The sequence below is a fragment of the Pristiophorus japonicus genome, chromosome 5 (assembly GCF_044704955.1).
Source record: "Pristiophorus japonicus isolate sPriJap1 chromosome 5, sPriJap1.hap1, whole genome shotgun sequence".
Taxonomy (NCBI): Eukaryota; Metazoa; Chordata; class Chondrichthyes; family Pristiophoridae; genus Pristiophorus; species Pristiophorus japonicus.
Genome location: NC_091981.1, coordinates 252,115,074 through 252,134,881, shown reverse-complemented (window position 1 = coordinate 252,134,881; position 19,808 = coordinate 252,115,074). Strand labels below are relative to the sequence as shown.

The 19,808-nt window shown below is 41.8% G+C and overlaps 1 protein-coding gene and 1 long non-coding RNA gene across 6 annotated transcripts in view; one reads left to right on the top strand and one right to left on the bottom strand.

Moving 5' to 3' along the window:
• Window positions 1-19,808, top strand: part of cul2 (cullin 2) — a 111,231-nt gene that overhangs the window by 81,150 nt on the left and 10,273 nt on the right. For all 5 annotated transcript variants that reach the window (XM_070881556.1, XM_070881553.1, XM_070881557.1 and 2 more), the window contains exons 11-18: window positions 1,669-1,776; window positions 4,208-4,267; window positions 5,152-5,280; window positions 8,758-8,844; window positions 11,137-11,292; window positions 13,036-13,113; window positions 16,707-16,773; window positions 18,751-18,953. In XM_070881556.1, the coding sequence (XP_070737657.1) occupies window positions 1,669-1,776; window positions 4,208-4,267; window positions 5,152-5,280; window positions 8,758-8,844; window positions 11,137-11,292; window positions 13,036-13,113; window positions 16,707-16,773; window positions 18,751-18,953 (888 nt within the window). The remainder of the gene's footprint in view (window positions 1-1,668; window positions 1,777-4,207; window positions 4,268-5,151; window positions 5,281-8,757; window positions 8,845-11,136; window positions 11,293-13,035; window positions 13,114-16,706; window positions 16,774-18,750; window positions 18,954-19,808) is intronic.
• The window catches only part of LOC139264673 (uncharacterized), a 73,482-nt gene continuing 57,899 nt past the window's right edge, over window positions 4,226-19,808 (bottom strand). Inside the window, exon 3 of the long non-coding RNA XR_011593395.1 lies at window positions 4,226-4,503. This is a non-coding gene — a long non-coding RNA (uncharacterized lncRNA). The remainder of the gene's footprint in view (window positions 4,504-19,808) is intronic.

Below are 19,808 nucleotides of genomic sequence, written 5' to 3'. Positions count from 1 at the left end.
TTTCAATGACTGATGAACCATGACATCCAGATCTCGTTGCACCTCCCCTTTTCCTAATCTGTCGCCACTCAGATAATCTGTCTTCGCGTTTTTGTCACTAAAGTGGATAACCTCACATTTATCCACATTATACAGCATCTGCCAGGCATTTTCCCACTCACCTAACCTGTCCAAGTCGCCCTGCAGCCTCTTATCGTCCCCCTCACAGCTCACACTGCCACCCAGTTTAGTGTCATCTGCAAACTTGGAGATATTACACTCAATTCCTTCATCTAAGTCATTGATGTATATTGTAAAGAGCCGGGGTCCCAGCACTGAGCCCTGAGGCACTCCACTAGTCACTGCCTGCCATTCTGAAAAGGACCCGTTTATCCCGACTCTCTGCTTCCTGTCTGCCAACCAGTTCTCTATCTACGTCAGTACACTACCCCCAATACCATGTGCTTTGATTTTGCACACCAATCTCTTGTGTGGGACTTTGTCAAAAGCCTTTAGAAAGTCCAAATACACCACATCCACTGGTTCTCCCTTGTCCACTCTACTAGTTACATCCTCAAAAAATTCCAGAAGATTTGTCAAGCATGATTTCCCTTTCATAAATCCATGCTGACTTGGACCGATCCTGTCACTGCTTTCCAAATGCGCTGCTATTTGTAGCTTGTTGGAAGGGTCGGGAAAACATCCATGAATGTGACCAGGAAAAGTAACGTGTTCATATTTGTTAAAAAGGCATTGTTGCAGCGGTGCTCGAAACTTTTACCCTAGCTGTTCTAGTAAGATGTGAGCAAGATTATGTAGTTTTATTTAAAAGGGAGCAACTGTCTGTTTTTCTGAGGGGAAGTGGGAGAGAGAAAGAATGAGCAAGACTCAAAGACAAATATACAGAAATGACGAATGAAAGAAAGACAGATTTGTATTTATACGGCACCTTTCACGACTGCCGGATGTCTCAAAGCACTTTACAGCCAATTAAGTACTTTTGAAGTGTTGTCACTGTTATAATCTATGAAATTCCCCTGCTCTTCTTCAAACTAGTGCTCTCAGATCTTTTACGTCCACCTGAGAGGGCAGATGAGTTCTCAGTTTAACGTCTCATCCAAAAGGCTGCAACTCTGACAGTGCAGCACTCCTTCAGCACTGCACTGGAGTGTCAGTCTAGATTTATGTACTCAAGTCCCCACAACCTTCTGACTCAGAGGCAAGTGTGTCACCCACTGAGCCACAGTGCCCAAATAGTAGTTTTTCATGTGTGGGCCCCAATGGTGAGTGCTTGCAGCCTGCTCGACTATGAGATCATCTCGGCAGAGTCGTAGTACGTTGTGACCTAATATCCGTGCGTGCATTCTTTCCATCAGATCAGTGGCTAAGAATTGGGAGTGAGGACCCTGACTAATTTTCTTTCTCACTTCCCTCATTCCCACCAACTGAAAAAGAAAGCAAAGGATGGTATCTGGTACTTTACTGGTCTGTGTTGCTAAATGCCACATGACAGATGTGTCGGCCATTGGCAAAGTTAGCATTGGTTTCCCTAAACCCAATTGCCACATCCTGTCCAACTTTAGTAATGTCAGACTGGCCCTCGGTTAGGTTCGGTCGGTCTGCAGTCCAGATTGTGATTTTAGCTTTTCTCCCTGGGTTAATTTTTTTTCCTCTTGTATTTTTGGTCAGATGCCTACACAGTTTGTGGAATCTGTTCTTGAAGTTCACAGTAAATTTCTTCAACTCATCAGTTCAGTCCTTAATGGTGATCAGCATTTTATGAGTGCACTTGATAAGGTGAGTGACTTTAAATAAAACTAAAACTAAGATTTTTTTTTAAGGCTTGTGCTTCTGCTTTTTGTGAGCATTACCAGATCTGATATGTGTGTGATTTTACACTCCTGGTGGAGAATGCACACAACCTCTCTGGTAGTTTAGAAAACTTACTAAAACATTTAAAAATATCACATTGATTTTTAAAAAGGTATCCTGGGGGACTGGATTAGAATCCATCCTTATGCCAAATGAGCCAATACATAAGAACATAAGAAATAGGAGCAGAAGAACATAAGAAATAGGAGCAGAAGGCCATACGGCCCCTCAAGCCTGCTCCACCATTTAATACGATCATGGCTGATCCGATCATGGACTCAGGTCCACTTCCCTGCCCGCTCTCCATAACCCCTTATTCCCTGGGTTAATTTACATTTGCTGAAACTATTGTTACGCTGTACAAAGTATCAAATGGAGACTAGGTGCTTAGAGTTACTATTGCTCAAACCTTAGTCTTTCAACATAAAAAGAAAAAGGCCATCCTAAAATTGCATACAAAATAAAGCAGGAATCAATTTTTAAAACCGTTTTCTTCTGAATGTCCATTCAGCTCAGGGATAATTGAGATGTGGTTTTGCTGAGGACCAGTGCCTGTTTGAAATTGTGTTCGGGTCATTTGTGTAACCTTCTGTTATTTTGGCACTCTTAACGAAGATGTAAAATTTACAAACTCATTAAATGCAGGTGCTGATAAGTGCAGTAAGGTATTATAGTGCCCTCTGGTGGCAGAATATCAGAATGCTTTTCTCTGATTTAAAAAAAAATCCTGCTCCTCAGATAAAATCACAGATAATCTAAATTACAGGTGGCAAACTTGTTGATAAGTAACCACTTAACTTCTGAATCTTCAATTCTCTTTCCATCCTTCTTACTGCTGGCAAGGTCCCAAGGTATAATGTATTATTGCACTTATGTTAGAGTAATATAATGTATTTGTGTATCCACCATTTACTATATAGTGTTACATAATCGTGGTCAGATCTGAGTAGTGTACTGAGTTGAGGTTAGGTACTGCCTGCCTTAGAAGGAGGAGAAAATGTGTGTTTTAGTATACCAATTAGCAAATGGTTATGGATTGGTATTGGCAGAATCCAAGAAGCTGGATTGCTGAACTTGCTCACTGTGGTCAGATAAATGATACATGGCAGAAGTAGGGAGGAAGGAATCCAAAGGAAAGAAAAAAGTAACCAGTCGTTGAGCTGTACAAACATCAATGTTGCTAGCTCTGTTCTTGATAATAGAAAATAACTTGTCCATGCTCCTTATGTACCTCTTCAACTTGAGAAGTATTTAAAAATAAAGATCAACCTATCCTACAACATTTCTGTAAGATATAGTCCTATGTTTAATCAATAGCCTCAGTTCTGCCCGCTGGGAAATCAGAAACTTGCTGCCTGGGGGGGGGGTCATACATGTATAGGCCTATGTACTTGACTCTGGCATACTGCATTAGAACACCAATATGCTGCAACTCTGGTTTGTTGTTTTCCTCCCATCCCCACCAGTCCTTAAGACCAAAAATCTAACTTTTAAAGGTAATGCTGCTGCAGCACCTCTCAGTTGAACTGTTCAAGGCTGTTCAGGCCAACGGGACAATTTGTGAGTGTGTCTGACGCACTACTCGAGTATGTGTTGGGTCATAGCCAGCCACTAGCTGTATGTTGTACAGCAGTGATCCAGTCATTCAGCTGTGTGGATTTCTATGTTTCCACTAGGGTTTACAACCTGCAATTTTTTTGATGGAGTGAATTTTGCGTTCATCAAAGGAGAGCAATATTTTTCAGTTTTGATACGTAGTATCTAGCACAGTCAACTGAAGGGCAAGTTCTCTTTACTTAGCTTTGCAATACAATGCACTTTCAATCTGAACCTCCGAAGAGCACCTCCTACTGCACCAGTGTGAATATTTTCACATGCATGCTTATGGCCTCAGAGTAAGATGGCATATTTTGTGTCATTTGCACCATATCATCAGCAGTTTTGTGCTGAGCGGTTGCATCCACCAGGAGCTGTGTCGAGACTACCCAAATGAATTCCATGTAGCACTCTTCCAACTGGCAATGTGGCAGGAGACTTTTTCTCTCTTAGAATGAACTAGATTTGGTTTCTGGCCCCTGAGGTGAAAGAGCAGTGTGCTTAACCCAATGCACCCTCCAGCAGTGTCCTTTTGAGGATGAAAGAAAAGCTCGTCATCCCCTTTATGCCGCCTTTTCCCCCAAAGATATTTGATGATCTTCACCCTGAGTTTGGTAGAGCACTCACTTATCAGTCTTCTGTGTGCTGCTTCGGAAAACTCATGCAATGTGGTTGTAATCCGATTAAAAATAAAAAGAATGAAAAGTGACAGCGTTGTCAACTTGTTGAAATACTGTTGAGAGATTTATTTTTCTTCTAGGCTCTAACATCAGTAGTAAACTATAGAGAACCCAAATCTTCCTGCAAGGCTCCAGAGTTGGTAAGTATGGCAAACATAAACGACTAAAATGTTTCTGCCTTCTCGCACTGAAATTCTGGAAGGAATATTAACGAATGCTGTATCTTGAACTCGTGTTCTGGACCAATATTGACAGATTTAGGGATGCTGACTTATCCAGCCTACAAACTTCTCTCAAATAATAAACAATAAGCAAAACACTGCAGATGCTGGAAATCTGAAACCGAGCTGGATACACTCAGCAGGTCAGGCAGCATCTGTAGAGAAAGCAGACCAGTTAACAATTTGGTTAACAAGTAGGCTGCAACATCACATTTACCACAGTCCTAAGATCAAGATACACTTCAATTATACCTGAATTTGTCTTGGGCTTCCCCAATGCTGACATGGTTTAAAAACACATTTTGCTGCCACAGCTACCAGGAAGACTATGCTTGATCCTTAGTTCGCTGCTCTCAGCCAAGGTCACATAGGGGACAGTGTAATTAGACAGGTTTCCTACTTCGATCACATTCGAGAGACATTTGCTGATAACTGCAATTATTCGAGATGAGGATAGGATCGCGCAGCTGTGATGTTGCCTCTCTTCCCACCGTCATTATCAAAAATGCTTTTGATACTCACTCTCTGGGCTCACATCTGAATATGCACTTGGATGAGTTACAGATGGGCTGACAGCACCCATAGAACTAGAACATGAACCACTACCTTCAGAACAGAAGAGGAGAAAATGGCGATGAGATCTGAGTCTGTTTTTCTTTCCTCAATCTTCATGTTAAATGACAGAATGGAGTGTGGATGGCACCGAATGAATGCAGTGAATATATTACAAAATTGTGAATCAGCAATGATTATTTGATGTCTGTTAGAAAATAATAGGTTTCTGAATATAATTTTCCTTACAGTTAGCTAAGTACTGTGACAATCTATTAAAGAAGTCTGCAAAAGGAATGACTGAAAATGAAGTTGAGGACAAACTGACCAGCTTCATCACAGTCTTCAAGTACATTGATGATAAGGATGTCTTTCAGAAGGTAAATAGCAGTTTCGCTTTGATTATGGCAGAACTAGGCAACATCTTCAAACAGATTACATTCTTTTAGTTTGAACTTCTTTGATTACAGGTAAGAGAGAGGGCTTTAAACAAATTAGTTGGGGGGGAGGATTCAGGTGAGCAAAAATTTGAAAAGTCAAGGAACAAGGAGAAGGCAATGGGCAGCACTGGGGGGGAATGAAAACCAGAGCGTGCCAGGATGGGACAGAATGTATGAACATAAAGGTGAATCAGAAAGTAGGGTCAAAGCAAGAAAAAATGGTTTTAAAAAAAAAACAAATTTTAAAGCTCTTTATCTAAATGCACGTAGCATTCGTAACAAAATAGATGAGTTGACGGCACAAATAGATAGAAATGGGTATGATCTGATAGCTATTACAGAGACGTGGTTTCCAGGTGACCAGGACTGGGAACTAAATATTATGGGGTATTTGACAATTTGGAAGGACAGACTGAAAGGAAAAGGAGGTGGGGTAGCACTGTTAATAAAGGATGGTAGGCAGTGACTAGTGGAGTGCCGCAGGGCTCGGTGCTGGGACCCCAGCTCTTTACAATATATATTAATGATTTAGATGATGGAATTGAGTGTAATATCTCCAAGTTTGCAGATGACCTTAAACTGGGTGGCAGTGTGAGCTGTGAGGAGGACGCTAAGAGGCTGCAGGGTGACTTAGACAGGTTAGGCGAATGGGCAAATACATAGCAGATACAGTATAACGTGGATAAATGTAAGGTTATCCACTTTGGGGGCAAAAACGCGAAGACAGAATATTATCTGAATGGCGGCAGATTATGAAAAGGGGAGGTGCAGCGGGACCTGGGTGTCATGGTTCATCAGTCCTTGAAAGTTGGCATGCAGATACAGCAGGCGGTGAAGAAGGTAAATGGTATGTTGGCCTTCACAGCAAGGGGATTTGAGTACAGGAGCAGGGAGATTTTGCTGCAGCTGTACAGGGCCTTGGTGAGGCCCCACCTGGAATATTGTATTCAGTTTTGGTCTCCTAACCTGAGGAAGGACGTTCTTGCTATTGAGGGAGTGCAGCGAAGGTTCACCAGACTGATTCCCGGGATGGCAGGACTGACATATGAGGAGAGACTGGAGCAACTGGGCCTTTATACTCTGGAGTTTAGAAGGATGAGAGGGGATCTCATAGAAACATATAAAATTCTGACGGGACTGGACAGCTTAGATGCTGGAAGAATGTTCCCGATGTTGGGAAAGTCCAGAACCAGGGGACACAGTCTTAGGATAAGGGACAGGCCATTTAGGACTGAGATGAGGAGAAATTTCTTCACTCAGAGAGTTGTTAACCTGTGGAATTCCCTGCCGTAGAGAGTTGTTGATGCCAGTTCATTGGATATATTCAAGAGGGAGTTAGATATGGCCCTTATGGCTAAAGGGATCAAGGGGTATGGAGAGAAAGCAGGAAAGGGGTACTGAAGGAACGATCAGCCATGATCTTATTGAATGGTGGTGCAGGCTCGAAGGGCCGAATGGCCTACTCCTGCACCTATTTTCTATGTTTCTATGAGATCAGTGCGTTGGTGAGAAAAGATATTGTCTCAGAAGATCAAGATGTTGAATCAGTTTGGGTGGAGATAAGGAATAATAAGGGGGAAAAGTTGCTGGTGGGCTTAATCTATTGACCCACTAACAGTAGCTATACTGTTGGACGGAGTATAAATCAAGAAATAATGGAAAGTATGGGACAGTTGATGAGCAGTGGCAGATATTTAAGGAAATATTTCATGACTTGCAACAAAAATATATCTCAATGAGAAGGAAAGATTGTAAGAGAAGCCATAACCATCCGTGGCTAACTAAGGAAATAAGGGATGGTATCAGATGAAAACAAGGGCATACAATGTGGCCAAGATTAGTGGGAGGCCAGAGGATTGGGAAACTTTTAAAAGCCAGCAAAGAACAATTAAAAAAAAATGATTGCGAGGGAAGATAGATTATGAAAGTAAACTAGCACGAAATATAAAAACAGAAAATAAGAATTTCTACCAGTACATAAAAAGGAAAAGAGCGGCTAAAGTAAATGTTGGTTCCCTAGAGGATGAGACTGGGGAATTAATAATGGAGAACAAGGAAATGGCAGAGACGTTGAACAAATATTTTGTATCGGTCTTCACGGTAGAAGGCACTAAAAACATCCCAATAGTGGATAATCAAGGGGCTATAGGGAGGGAGGAATTTAATGCTATCACTATCACGAATGAAGTAGTACTTGGTAAAATAATGGGATTAAAGGCAGATAAGCCCCCCGGACCTGATGGCTAACATCCTAGAGTTTTAAAAGAATTGGCTGCAGAGATAGTGGATGCAATGGTTGTAATCTACCAAAATTCCCTGGATTCTGGGGTGGTCCCAGTGGATTGGAAAACCACAAATGTAACGCCCCTATTTAAAAAAGGAGGCAGCCAAAAAGCAGGAAACTAGAGACCAGTTAGCCTAACATCTGTCGTTGGGGAAATGCTGAAGTCCATTATTAAGGAAGCAATTGCGGGACTATTGGAAAAGCATGATTCAATCAAGCAGTGTCAGCATGGTTTTATGAAAGGGAAATCCTGTTTGACAAATTTGCTGGAGTTCTTTGAGGATGTAACGAGCAGGGTGGATAAGGGGGAACCAGTGGATGTGGTGTTTTTGGATTTCCAGAAGGCAAACTTGGCTACGTTACACTCTGTCCCTTCGTCCAAATCATTAATATAGATTGTAAATAGTTGAGGTCCCAGCACCGATCCCTGTGGCACCCCACTAGTTACTATTTGCCAACTGGAAAATGGAACCATTTATCCCGACTCTCTGTTTTCTGTTAGTTAGCCAATCCTCTATCCATGCTAATACATTACCCCCAACCCCGGGAACTTTTATCTTGTGCAGTAACCTTTTATGTGGCACGTTATCAAATGCCTCCCTGAAGCCCCATGATTATCCATTATTGGGATGTTTTTAGTGTCTTCTACCATGAAGACTGACACAAAATATTTGTTCAAAGTTTCTGCCATTTCCCCATTCCCCACAATTAATTCCCCAGTCTCATCCTCTAAGGGACCAACATTTACTTTAGCCAATCTCTTCCTTTTTATAATCCTGCAGGAACTCTTACTATCTGTTTTTATATTTCTTCCTAGTTTACTTTCATAATCTATCTTCCCCCTCATTTTTTTAGTCGTTCTTTGCTCATTTTTAAAAGTTTCCCAATCCTCTGGCCTCCCACTAATTTTGGCCACTTTGTATGCCATTGTTTTCAATTTAATACCATCCCTTAGTTAGCCACGGATGGTTATCGCCTGTTCTGACCCTTTCCAGGGGCGCTAAGCCACCAAATTTCTACCCCATTAGCTCGTCAAAACGATTGAATGTAATTGCTGACTTGCAATTTCTCACGTTTGTGTTCAGGTGTCTCTCTGAATCCAAGTTATCTATTTACTTTTTCTCCAACCTCAGTTCTATGCCCGAATGCTGGCGAAGCGGTTGATCCATGGTCTTTCTATGTCTATGGATTCTGAAGAAGCTATGATTAATAAACTCAAGGTTAGTAACATGAGAGTCTTTTAGAATTAGTACAAGCATGTCTCATGAAGTTTAGTAAAAGTATTTTGTGGGTTGTTACAGCTCTTCATTGTTCACTCCTTTCAAAACCTAATTCTAATCCTTGTTTTCAAATCGCTCTATGGCCTCGCCCCTCCCTATCACTAATCTCCTCCAGCCCCACAACCCTTCCGAGATATCTGCACTCCTTCAGTTTTGCCTTCTTGAGCATCCCTGATTATAATCGCTCAACCATTGGTGGCCGTGCCTTCTGTTGCCTGGGGCCTAAGTGCTGGAAGTCCCTGCCTAAACCTCGCCGCTTCTCTTTCCTCCTTTAAGACACTCCTTAAAACCTACCTCTTTGACCAAGCTTTTGCTCATCTTTGCCTAATTTCTGCTGACGTAGCTCAGTGTCAAATTTTTTGTCTTATAATACTCGTGGAGTGCCTTGGGACATTTTACTGCATTAAAGGAGCTATAAAAATATTTGTTGGTGTAAACACACAAAGCATGTAATCAGATATTTAATAGGAGAAATTGGCCTCCTTTTGCGCCGCCCGTTAGCACCTTTAGGGAGGCGATAATGGGGCGCTACGGGCTCTGCGACCAGCCAATGCTCGCGAAATTACGACAGAGGTATGCAGTGGTGGTAACCCCTAACGCCACGATCTCCTGCACCCCGGAGATTGTGACGTCATCCGGCTGTGCAGGATGTAAACTTCAGTTCTGGCCTCGGCAGCATCGCCAGGCATCAACACCGACAGCTGCAGGAGGCGTTGGAAGGGAGGCCGGCTGCTTGGGGAGCGGTATTTAAAGGTAATGCTGCTCTGGTAACTTAAAAATTTGTTTGCTGCCTTTGGGTAATTTTTTTCCATTTTGCTGTGCTGCGATTGATCAGCCCTGCACTCTGTTAGTATGCTTGGGGCAGATTGTCACGGATCGTGGCTGCCGCTGGCGACGAGGGACATCGTTGTGATGCAGAGCCCGTAGCAGTGGCCCTTCCCTTTAAGGGAGGGAAGGAGCCTCGGATCCCGGCAGTGCTGCAGTCGACATTGCTACCGCCAAGTTTAGCGCTCTAAGGGAAGTGGTAGTGCTTGATTTAGCACTTCACTTATTTCCTGGAGTGATAAACCGGAAGTTTGCGTCTACATCACTTGCTACCGCAAAAATTAATGCCCCAAACGGGGCGCCATGTAATTTCAAGCCCCCTAACCTGAAACAAATTGTGGTTCTTTATACAATGGACTTTTACTTTCTCCAAATGGAAAGCTAAACCTTTGAATTCAAGTTATAACTTTACCATATGCAGAGCCAACATGTTTATGACTCGTTTAACTGTCGGCCCTAATTTTTCCTTAAATAAGTTATAAATCCACCTTTTAAAAGAGATTATCCCTTGAATTTTGGCAGGGTTATTTCTGTCCTAACTTGGATTTAGTTCTGGGGCACAGTGCGACAAAAAGATTGGCTAACTGAAAAATTAGAGTCAGAATAGACATTTACAACTAGCTTAAATCTGTAAATGTGGAAAAAATGAAACTGAATATGATTCAGAATAGCATATCCTTCAAACATTTCAACTGGACATTATGAAAATGTGCAGACATTGTTTAGAAAACTGTTAACAAATTAGGTATTTATTTTTTTTGTTGGCATTAAATTTGCATTAAGATTTATATACGGTATTTCTTGTAATTGTTTTCATAGTTTAAATATTGTAAAAAAAAATCTCAAAAATGAATAGCAGAGTTTTATGTTTTTCACAAAAAAGTGACCAGAACTACTTAATTTAGGGTACAGGTTGAACCTCTTATCCGGGACTCCCTTATCGGGCAGCACCCCTCGTCCGGCACCTCTCACCAGTATAATCTTTCTCGATCACCTGCCTCCTCCTCATTGCCCTGCTGGAACTCCTGCAGCCGCAGTCCTCGGGCCGGCCACTCCTCCCCACAGCGCTCCCTCTGAGGGGGTGGGTGGGGGGTCGGGCCAGTGGGCCATGTCCTCGGGCCGTGCCAACACTTTGGGGCCCGCCGGCCCGTTGACTCTTCGGGGCCTGCCAGCCTGCTGACTCTCGCCAACCTCCTCTCTCTTCCTCCCCCCGACCAATGACCTTCCCTCATCCGGCACAGGCCAGGTCCTGAGTGTATCAGATAATGGAGGTTCAACCTATATTACCAGTGGAAACATTTTGTTGAGTGTCATAATATCTTGAATGTTTAAAGATATTTCAAAAATCAAGGTGAATTTAACTATCTTTACAGTGCTATAATAAAGGCAGTTAATCTTTCTATGCAGCAAGCCTGTGGATACGAGTTCACCAGCAAGCTTCACCGGATGTACACCGACATGAATGTCAGTGCTGACCTAAACAACAAATTTACAGCCACTTTTTTAAGACAACAGGACACTGTAATAGATCTTGGAATCAGTTTTCAGATCTACGTGCTTCAGGTGGGTTGGATCATGGGATAAAACGAACTGAGTACACGAGCCCCTCACTTTATCCTTTTCCGATTAAACCACAACCCCTTGTAAAGCCCGTGTTGTTGATGTTCCTTTAATGGAGAAACCATATGAAACATTCTAAAATGTATCCCCACATATGTTTGTGAGGCATGGTTTCCACTGGCATGTTTCAAGAAGTTTTCACTATGCGGCAACTAGAAACTTGGAGAGAACATAATCAGGCATTACTGAAGTGAAGATTTTTGTGACATTCTATACCATCTTTTGAAAGCATTTTGAAAAGTCTATTCTGTTAAATTCATTACGCAATTCAGAATTAATAGGAAAAGTTAATCTGATTTTTTTAGTACTGTACTTAAAACATGCATGTTAAGTGGTAGTTTTAGGAGTTTTGCTTTTAGTTTGATTACCTCAGTTTCCGGGTCTGCAGAGCTTAGTTGTGCCCCGATGCATTTACTTATTGAGCTAGCAAAGGATTGATTTAATTTTAAATGGACAATTTTCAGCTTTGAACTTGTTACAACACTGGCAACAATATCCTTGACTTTTTAAACCCTGTAACTTAGATATTAATACACATGATTAATTTATCCCTGTGTGACCGAACAGACTTTATGGGTGGGGTGGTACCCAAATGGACATCAAATCCTGATTGTCCAATTAGTGGTATGGAAACCTTTACTCTGCTACTGAAAGGGACGAGCAAACCAGGTTTAGTTCTTGGCTGGTGAAGATACGTGGTCACCAATGAGCAGATTATGTACTTTGTAAAAGACTAAACAAAAAACAGAAAAATTGGCATTCTTTCTGGAGGACCAGAGAATGACAACTGAATGAATTGAGGAAACTGGTGCATTATTCATCACTTTGATAATGATGAGATTTTTCCCAGATAATGCTGGTGATTTTGCACCATTGCCTATCTTGACCTCACTAATGTTAATTGATATGGGTTCCATTTTCATCTTATTTTTTTAAAGATAAACCTTCGTTCCTCAAGTAGGTGCATTGCATCTGAATATTCAAATGTTTGGCCATGTGAAGCGTTTTGAGATATTCCACCATAAGATGTTCTATAAATACTTAATTTATAGCTATACGCACAATTGTGGAGGAAGCATGCCTCTGATTCAGGAAATGCATATTATAAAAACGTTCGGTGTTAAGGAGTGAAGGCAGTCAAAAGAACCACAGGGCTACTAAGTTCTGAGAAAAGACTGGGAAAAAAATAGGTTTTTCAGCATTGAAAGGTGGCAATTGAGAGGATATCTCTGAGGTATATAGGATAGTAAATTATATTTTTTGAAACTGCAAATTAATTAAAATTAAACTTTGACCATAGAACAAGAGACAATGGTTTAAAGTGCTGAAATGCACATTCAGGAATGGTGTCACAAAGTTCTTCTTCACACATGGAAATAGACTTCTGGGCAAGGCAGCAGAGCCATTTGAATAGTTGAGTACTGTGATGGGAGCTAAACGGTCTTTCTGGTTGGATGATTTATGATGATCAGAATAGCCTTCCTCATCCCTATCTATATGGTGAACTTAATATTGCTCCTTTATTCAATTTTGACCCATAATATTTGGGAATTAAGTCACCCATTTTCAGTACTTTTTTTAATTTAAAAAGTTAAAAATATTGAGAAAATTAACAATAATCCTAAAATTTGGCATTCTCTTGTTTTTGGTGTAGGCACCTTATTTTATGTTTTGTAATCATTTTAGGCTGGTGCATGGCCTCTGACTCAAGCACCTTCATCTACGTTTGCCATCCCACAAGAACTGGAAAAGAGCGTACAGATGGTAGGTTAGTAGGTGGTCCTTCCTTTGAAATTTAAGGATGGAGTTAAGTTGGTGCACATTTCATGTCTTACAGGTACTAGTAAATCTCCTGTGTGATTGCTCACATATAATTTGAAATCTGTGCTGTCTTGCTGCTAAATTGGCCTGTCCCTTTAAGGCCACTGCTCTAAATAGGTGATGCTGTGGAAGTAAACTTGGTAAATTGCTGCAGTGCATTTGGTGCATCACACATGCTGCAACCATCATCATTATCATAGACAGTCCCTCGAACGAGGATGAATTACTTCCACAAGACTTCACAGATGTTTCAATGAAGGACCCGATGTTCCAGTCCTGAACTCCAATTGAGGGGTAGAAGATGCCTGTGCGTGGATTTATTTTAAGGTGTGGTGACCGTTGCACATCAGCCACCACATGGGCTCGACAGAGCTAAGCCTTTATCCAGTGGCAAGGGTTAACCAGGACGACTGGAGACCAGCTCTGCTGCACAGACCTAGTGCGCACACATATCGCAGTGTTGGCTGGCCCGTGCTGACCCATGGCCCTTGGCTCTTCTGGGCCCCGTACCCTCATTCACCGCACCTTCACCCACGATGTTCCAGGGCCCAGTGTTCCAGCTCTATTTATAGTCCCGACCTGCTCTCACACAGGTCGAGGTGGCCCATGAATGTTCCAGGGCCTGGTGCTCCAACCATAGTGTGTCAGTGGTGGAAGGGATGCAAATTGAATTCAGTGCCAGTGGCGCTAATTAAACAAACTGCTCTGCCCTGGGTAGTGTCAAGTTTTACGGCTGCAGTCGACCAGGCAAGTGGTGAGTATCCCATCACACTTCTGACTTAAGCCTTGCAGATAATTCTTTGGGAAGGGGTCAGGAGATGAGTCACTCATTGCAGAGTGCCCAGCCTCTGCTTTGCTTCTGTAGCTGTAGTGTTAATATGGCTGATTCAGTTAAGTTTTTGGTGACCCCATGATATTTGTGTTGAGGGAATTGGCAATGGTCAGGCTTCTTGTCGGGGATTATCATTGTCTATCACTTATTTGATGCCACTAGCCAGCCCATGCCTGGATGTTGTCCCAAGCACTGCTGCAGGCTGGCATGGCCTGCTTTATTATTGGAGGTATTGTGAATGGAGCTGAACACTGGAATTATTAGCGAACTGCCTCATTCCAAACCTTACGACAAAGGAATGGTCATTGATGAAGCAGCTGAAGCTGGTAGGGCTGAGGAAGCTTCTGCAGCGATGTCCTCGGCCTGCAGTTGTTGGCCTCTGACACCCATGACCATTTTTATTTGCTTGCGGTATGACTCTAGTCACTAGAGGGTTTCCAATTGACCTCCGTTTTGCTGGGGTTCCTTGACACCATACTCGCTAAATGCAGCCTTGATGTTGAGGGTAGCTATTCTTGCCTGTCCTCTGGCACTTAGCTCTTGTGTCCATGTGTGGAACGGGTCTGGAATGGGTCAGACGGAGCCCAAACTGAGCATCGATCATCAGGTTATTGGTGAGTAGCTCTTGCTTGATGGCGCTATTGATGATGCCTGCCATGCTTTTACTGATGATTGGAACAAAGCTGATAGGGAACTGATTGGCCAGCTTAGATTTATTTTGGATAGGACATACCTGGGCAATCTTTTACATTGGCAGGTAGATGCCAGTGGCATGGCTGTGCTGGAATAGCTTGGCAAGGGGAGCAGGTGGCTCTGATCTTTAGCACTACAGCTGGGATGGGCTCATGTGTCCAGTGCACTCAACAACTTAATGTCACACGGAATGAACTGAATTGGCTGAACACCGTCTATGCTGTTGAGAGTCTCAGGAAGAGGTCAAGTCGAATTGTCCACTCAGCACTTTTGGCTGGAGCTGCCTGCAAACAGGCTTTGTTTGACCTGAAGCCATGAGACTTAATGGAGTCCGCAGTTGATGTTGAAGATTCCCAAGACCACTGTACATCTGTATGCCTCCAACTCTGTTGGGTCTGTCCTACCGATAGAACAGGACATACACAGGGATGATGATGGAGGAGTGTGGTATATAGGATAATCGATGTGTTTTCAAAATCTTGCATTGCTGCAGCCCAACTTATGACCTGCCCTACGTCTTAGCTCACACCCGGCAGTTTTCCAAATTCAGCCTACTCCATCAACTAGCTTCTGCGACTTATCATCAGTGGCAGGTCCTGTAACCATCATAAAATCTTACAGCACAGAGGGAAGCCATTTAGCCCATCGTGCCTATGCCGGCTCTTTGAAAGAGAAATCCAATTAGTCTCATTCCCTTGCTCTTTCCCCATAGCCCTGCAAATGTTTCCTTTTCAGGTATATATCCACATTTCTTTTCAAAGTTTACTATTGAACCTGCTTCAATTCCAGATCATCATAACTTGCTGTGTAAAATAATTTCTCCTAATCTCCACTCTGGTTCTTTTGCCAATTATCTTCAATCTGTGTCTTCTGGTTGCCTTCTCTCCAGCCAGTGGAAACAGTTTCTCCTTATTTACTTTATTAAAATTCTTCATAATTTTGAACACCTCTATTACATCTCCTCTTAACCTTCTCCGCTCTAAGGAGAACAATCCCAGCATAACTGAAGTCCCTCATCCCTGATATAATTCTGGTAAATCTCCTCTGCATCCTCTCCCAAGTCCTTGACACCCTTCCTAAAGTGTGCTGCCCAGATGTGTACACAACACTCCAGCTGAGGCCTAACCAGTGATTTGTAAAGGTTTAACATAATTTCCTTGATTTTGTACTCAGCTTTTTTTAATCAGCCTTATCAACTTGTCCTGCCAGCTTCAAAGATTTGTGTATATGAACCCCCAGATCTCTCTGCACCCCCGCTAAAAATGTACCATTTAGTTTATATTGCCTGTCCTCATTCTTCCTTCCAAAATGCATCACTTGGTAAGAGGTTTAAGAATACACATACCATCATTACTGGTGACCAAAAAATAAACTATTCATTGGGGGAAAAGAATGAGAAATGTAAGACGGAGATAATTGTAGCAAAAGGAGACGAAGTAAGGCAGAGGATAAGAGTAAAATTGTGTAGGAATTTTACAGCATGCTATTGTAGCAGTAAGGATGTAAATTCTGATGCTGGAAATGGCTATTGAACATACAGAAAGCTACAATACATGCATATTGTATGTAAGAATATTTACATGGATAATTGGGGTGGTGGGGCGGGGGGCAGGTCTGTTGAAGGTGGTTTTAATCCCAAGTTTATACCCTCTAAAAGTTTAAAGGTTTGAGGTATTTTAGATGTTAAATTTAGCAGTCGATCTGCTTGGCATTATCTTGATTTCAGCAATGGACATTCTGTGACACTGATATCATCTGGACTCAGACTCCTTAAGGTAAAACTCTTGAAAGAAATTATGACTCACCAGGGTTACTATAGCAAGCTTTTGACAAACAGATACTTAATGTTGCAGAGCTTGCTTGCAAGCCAATAGGCATTCCTCCCCTTCTTGAGTGTGTTTCCCTTAGGACTTGTTACTGTTTCCATCAATACTAGTACAGAATATTCTCAAATTGTAAACCAAGGAAAGTTTTTAAATACTGTCTAATGTGATCAATTCTCCCCTTGCAGTTTGAACTGTTTTACAACCAGCACTTCAGTGGAAGGAAACTTACCTGGCTGCACTACCTATGTACAGGTAAGAACATTAATATATCAGGCCATCCATAAACCTCCCTTCACCCCCTCAAAAGAGAAAATATTTATCGATGTGTATGAACTTCTGCTTGGTAGTTTGCAGACATGTCTTTGTCAGTTATAATGTTTTTGCATAATTCAAACCTGAAACACATCTTGGGCGGTTTGTGAGGTGAGTACGTTTGTGTCTCTTAACTATTTCTGTACAATTAGAAGTTACTCATCAATTACAGTAGGGCATTTAAGTCACTGGCATAGGAAGAGTTAAAGGGGTATTTTTGCAAACAATGGGAGTTTTGGGAAGGCTTTATTCCCCACAAAGTGGTAACTTTTGTAATGCATCTTTCACTTTTTAATTGCATATATTATTTTTTTCTCATTAATGACACATTTTGTCCTTATGCTCATCCAGGTTTATTGTCAAAGTTGACAAATTCATTTTAATATTATACTGGGAAAGGGAGGGGTATTCCTGGTCACTGTTTCAACTGTGCATGAAAATGTAAATTTTTAGAGAAGAAATGTTTAAATTAATTCACCCTGCTTTCCTCCTTTTCCTTAAGCACGTTGCAGAAATAACGGCACGTTGGAAATTTATACAGCTGTAAAACATGTTTTTCTGTCAATACTGGACTTGATTCACTAAATTTCCAATAATTATTGGAACAGACCACAAGTCCCCAGGCAGTGCCTCTGGAGATTGCATATAGCACTGGCCCAGCCCCAGCTGGATTATTGTGTACAATTCTGGTCACACATGCCACAGTGGGCACATCTGGCATCGGAGAAGGGGCAGAGGAGAATGATAAAACTTGGATTAGATACTGGAGATGTTTACACTGGAGGAAAGAACTACTTTACACAAATTGAAAAAAGTCAACTTCCGGACTCATGTCATGAAATATGCCTTAGCACAAAAAGTGATTAATGCTTAGAATGGTCTGGTATCATTCAAGAGGCAGTTAGGTGGTGTGGTGGAGGAAACCAGAGATTTCTATGGACAGATCAGCTAGTTGGGTTGAGTGACCTCCCTCATCTGCACTTACGTTTGCGATCTTAAAATGTGGTTAAAAAAATGGAATTGACCGCCCTGGAACACAGTGGGCGGATGGAGTTGGTTTGTTCAAAAAAAAAACTGGCGAGATGTTTGGCAAAAAAAAGAATTGAGAGTTGTAGGACAGAGAATAATGTGCAGCATTAAGGATATACTAGCCTGAGAGGTGGTGCAATGAAGGTTCTCTAGATTGATTCCTGGGACCAGAGAGCTGTCCTATGAGGAGAGATTGAGTAGATTGGCCTATACTCGCTGGAGTTTAAAAGAATGAAAGTAGATCTTCTTGAAACATATAAGATTCTGAGAGGGATTGACAGGATAGATGCTGAGAGATTGTTTCCCCTGGCTGTAGAGTCTAGAACTAGAGGGCATAGTCTCAGGATAAGGGGCCATTTAGGACTGATATGAATAGAAATTTCTTCACCCAGAGGGTTGTGAATCTTTGGAATTCTTTACCCCGGAAGGCTGTGGATGCTCAGTCATTGAGTATATGCAAGGCTGAGATCGATAGATTTTTGGACTCTAGGGGAATCGGGTGGGAAAGTGGAGTTGAGGTCGAAGATCAGCCATAATTTTATTGAATGGCGGAGCAGACTTGAAGGGCTATAAGGCTACTCCTGCTCCTATTTCTTATGTTGTTAAATGTCAATCTTTGACTGGCTCCATTGGTCTCTTCCAGTCTTATACAATCTTGTATATCAAAAACTCAGTTAATAGTGTATTAATGTAAATCAGTTGATTTCTACTCATATTCAGTTTGATTGCAGTGATAGCTTCATGGTTTTGTGTTTTCAATTTGAGCAATCAGATGGCATTGAACTGTATTTTAATACAACTATTTCTCAGAATGTGAAAACTTTTGGAATTACAGTGTTTGTACATTTCACGTTTCTTTTTTCTTGTGTTCTTTTTTGGGGGGAAAAGGTGAAGTAAAAATGAACTATTTATCCAAGCCTTATGTAGCTATGGTTACTACATACCAAATGGCAGTGCTTCTAGCATTTAACAACAGTGAAATAGTCAGTTACAAGGAACTCCAAGACAGCACACAGATGAATGAAAAAGAACTGACCAAAACCATCAAATCCTTGCTTGATGTAAAAATGATCAACCACGACTCAACCAAGGCAAGTGTATTGATGGAATGCAGAAAGCATTTTAAAGTAATTTGATATCGTTTTACACTTTCCTGTTTTAATACTGATTTGGAAGGATTAATGTATAGTTAATTCCTCTGTCATATGTTTAAAGTACTGGGAATTCCTGGCAGTGTGTGCAAAATATCAAGCCTGAGAGCAATGACCACAGCTAAACTGAAATGAAAAAAAAATTATATTTTTTAGCATAACTCACTTCCTGGAACAATTTGGAGCGAGGATGACACTAATGGGAACAAGTGTAATGGTTGTAAAGCTAAAACTAACATTTCAGCTTCTCCCGGTGACTCATGGATAAATGCACAGGCGAGGAAGGTCTCAGCTTTGACCTAGAGGCTGTACTGAGTTAGCTGGTCGTCGCTGAGTTGCAGCAGGAGTGCTTCACCTGTCCTCAGTTCCCCTGGGCTAGGGAGTTTGATGGGGCAAGTCATCCAAGGTTTCTATTCCGAATCATCCCGTGATCCCTGCTGGAAAATGCACGTGTGTGGATATTGGGCCAGGTCAACAAGAGTGATTCCTTCAAATAGCATGCTAATGTTTGCTATCTAGGCTCACACAGAAAAACTGTACTTGTATGAGAGCAGTGTTGGCACCCGTGGGACAGTGCTCCAGAAGGGAAATCAACTAACGTTTAAAAATTCTGAATGTAAATTTTAAAAACTTAGATGAAATCAGCCACCGGATCAACGAATTACTCCCTAGTAACTCGGATGTCCAGGTAAGAACACAGGAAAGGTCGATTTTGAAGTATTTCAGCCAGAGTGAAATGTATTGACTAGATGTAAATCAGGAGAGAAATAGTTGGCACTCAGGTGGTCGCTTCAG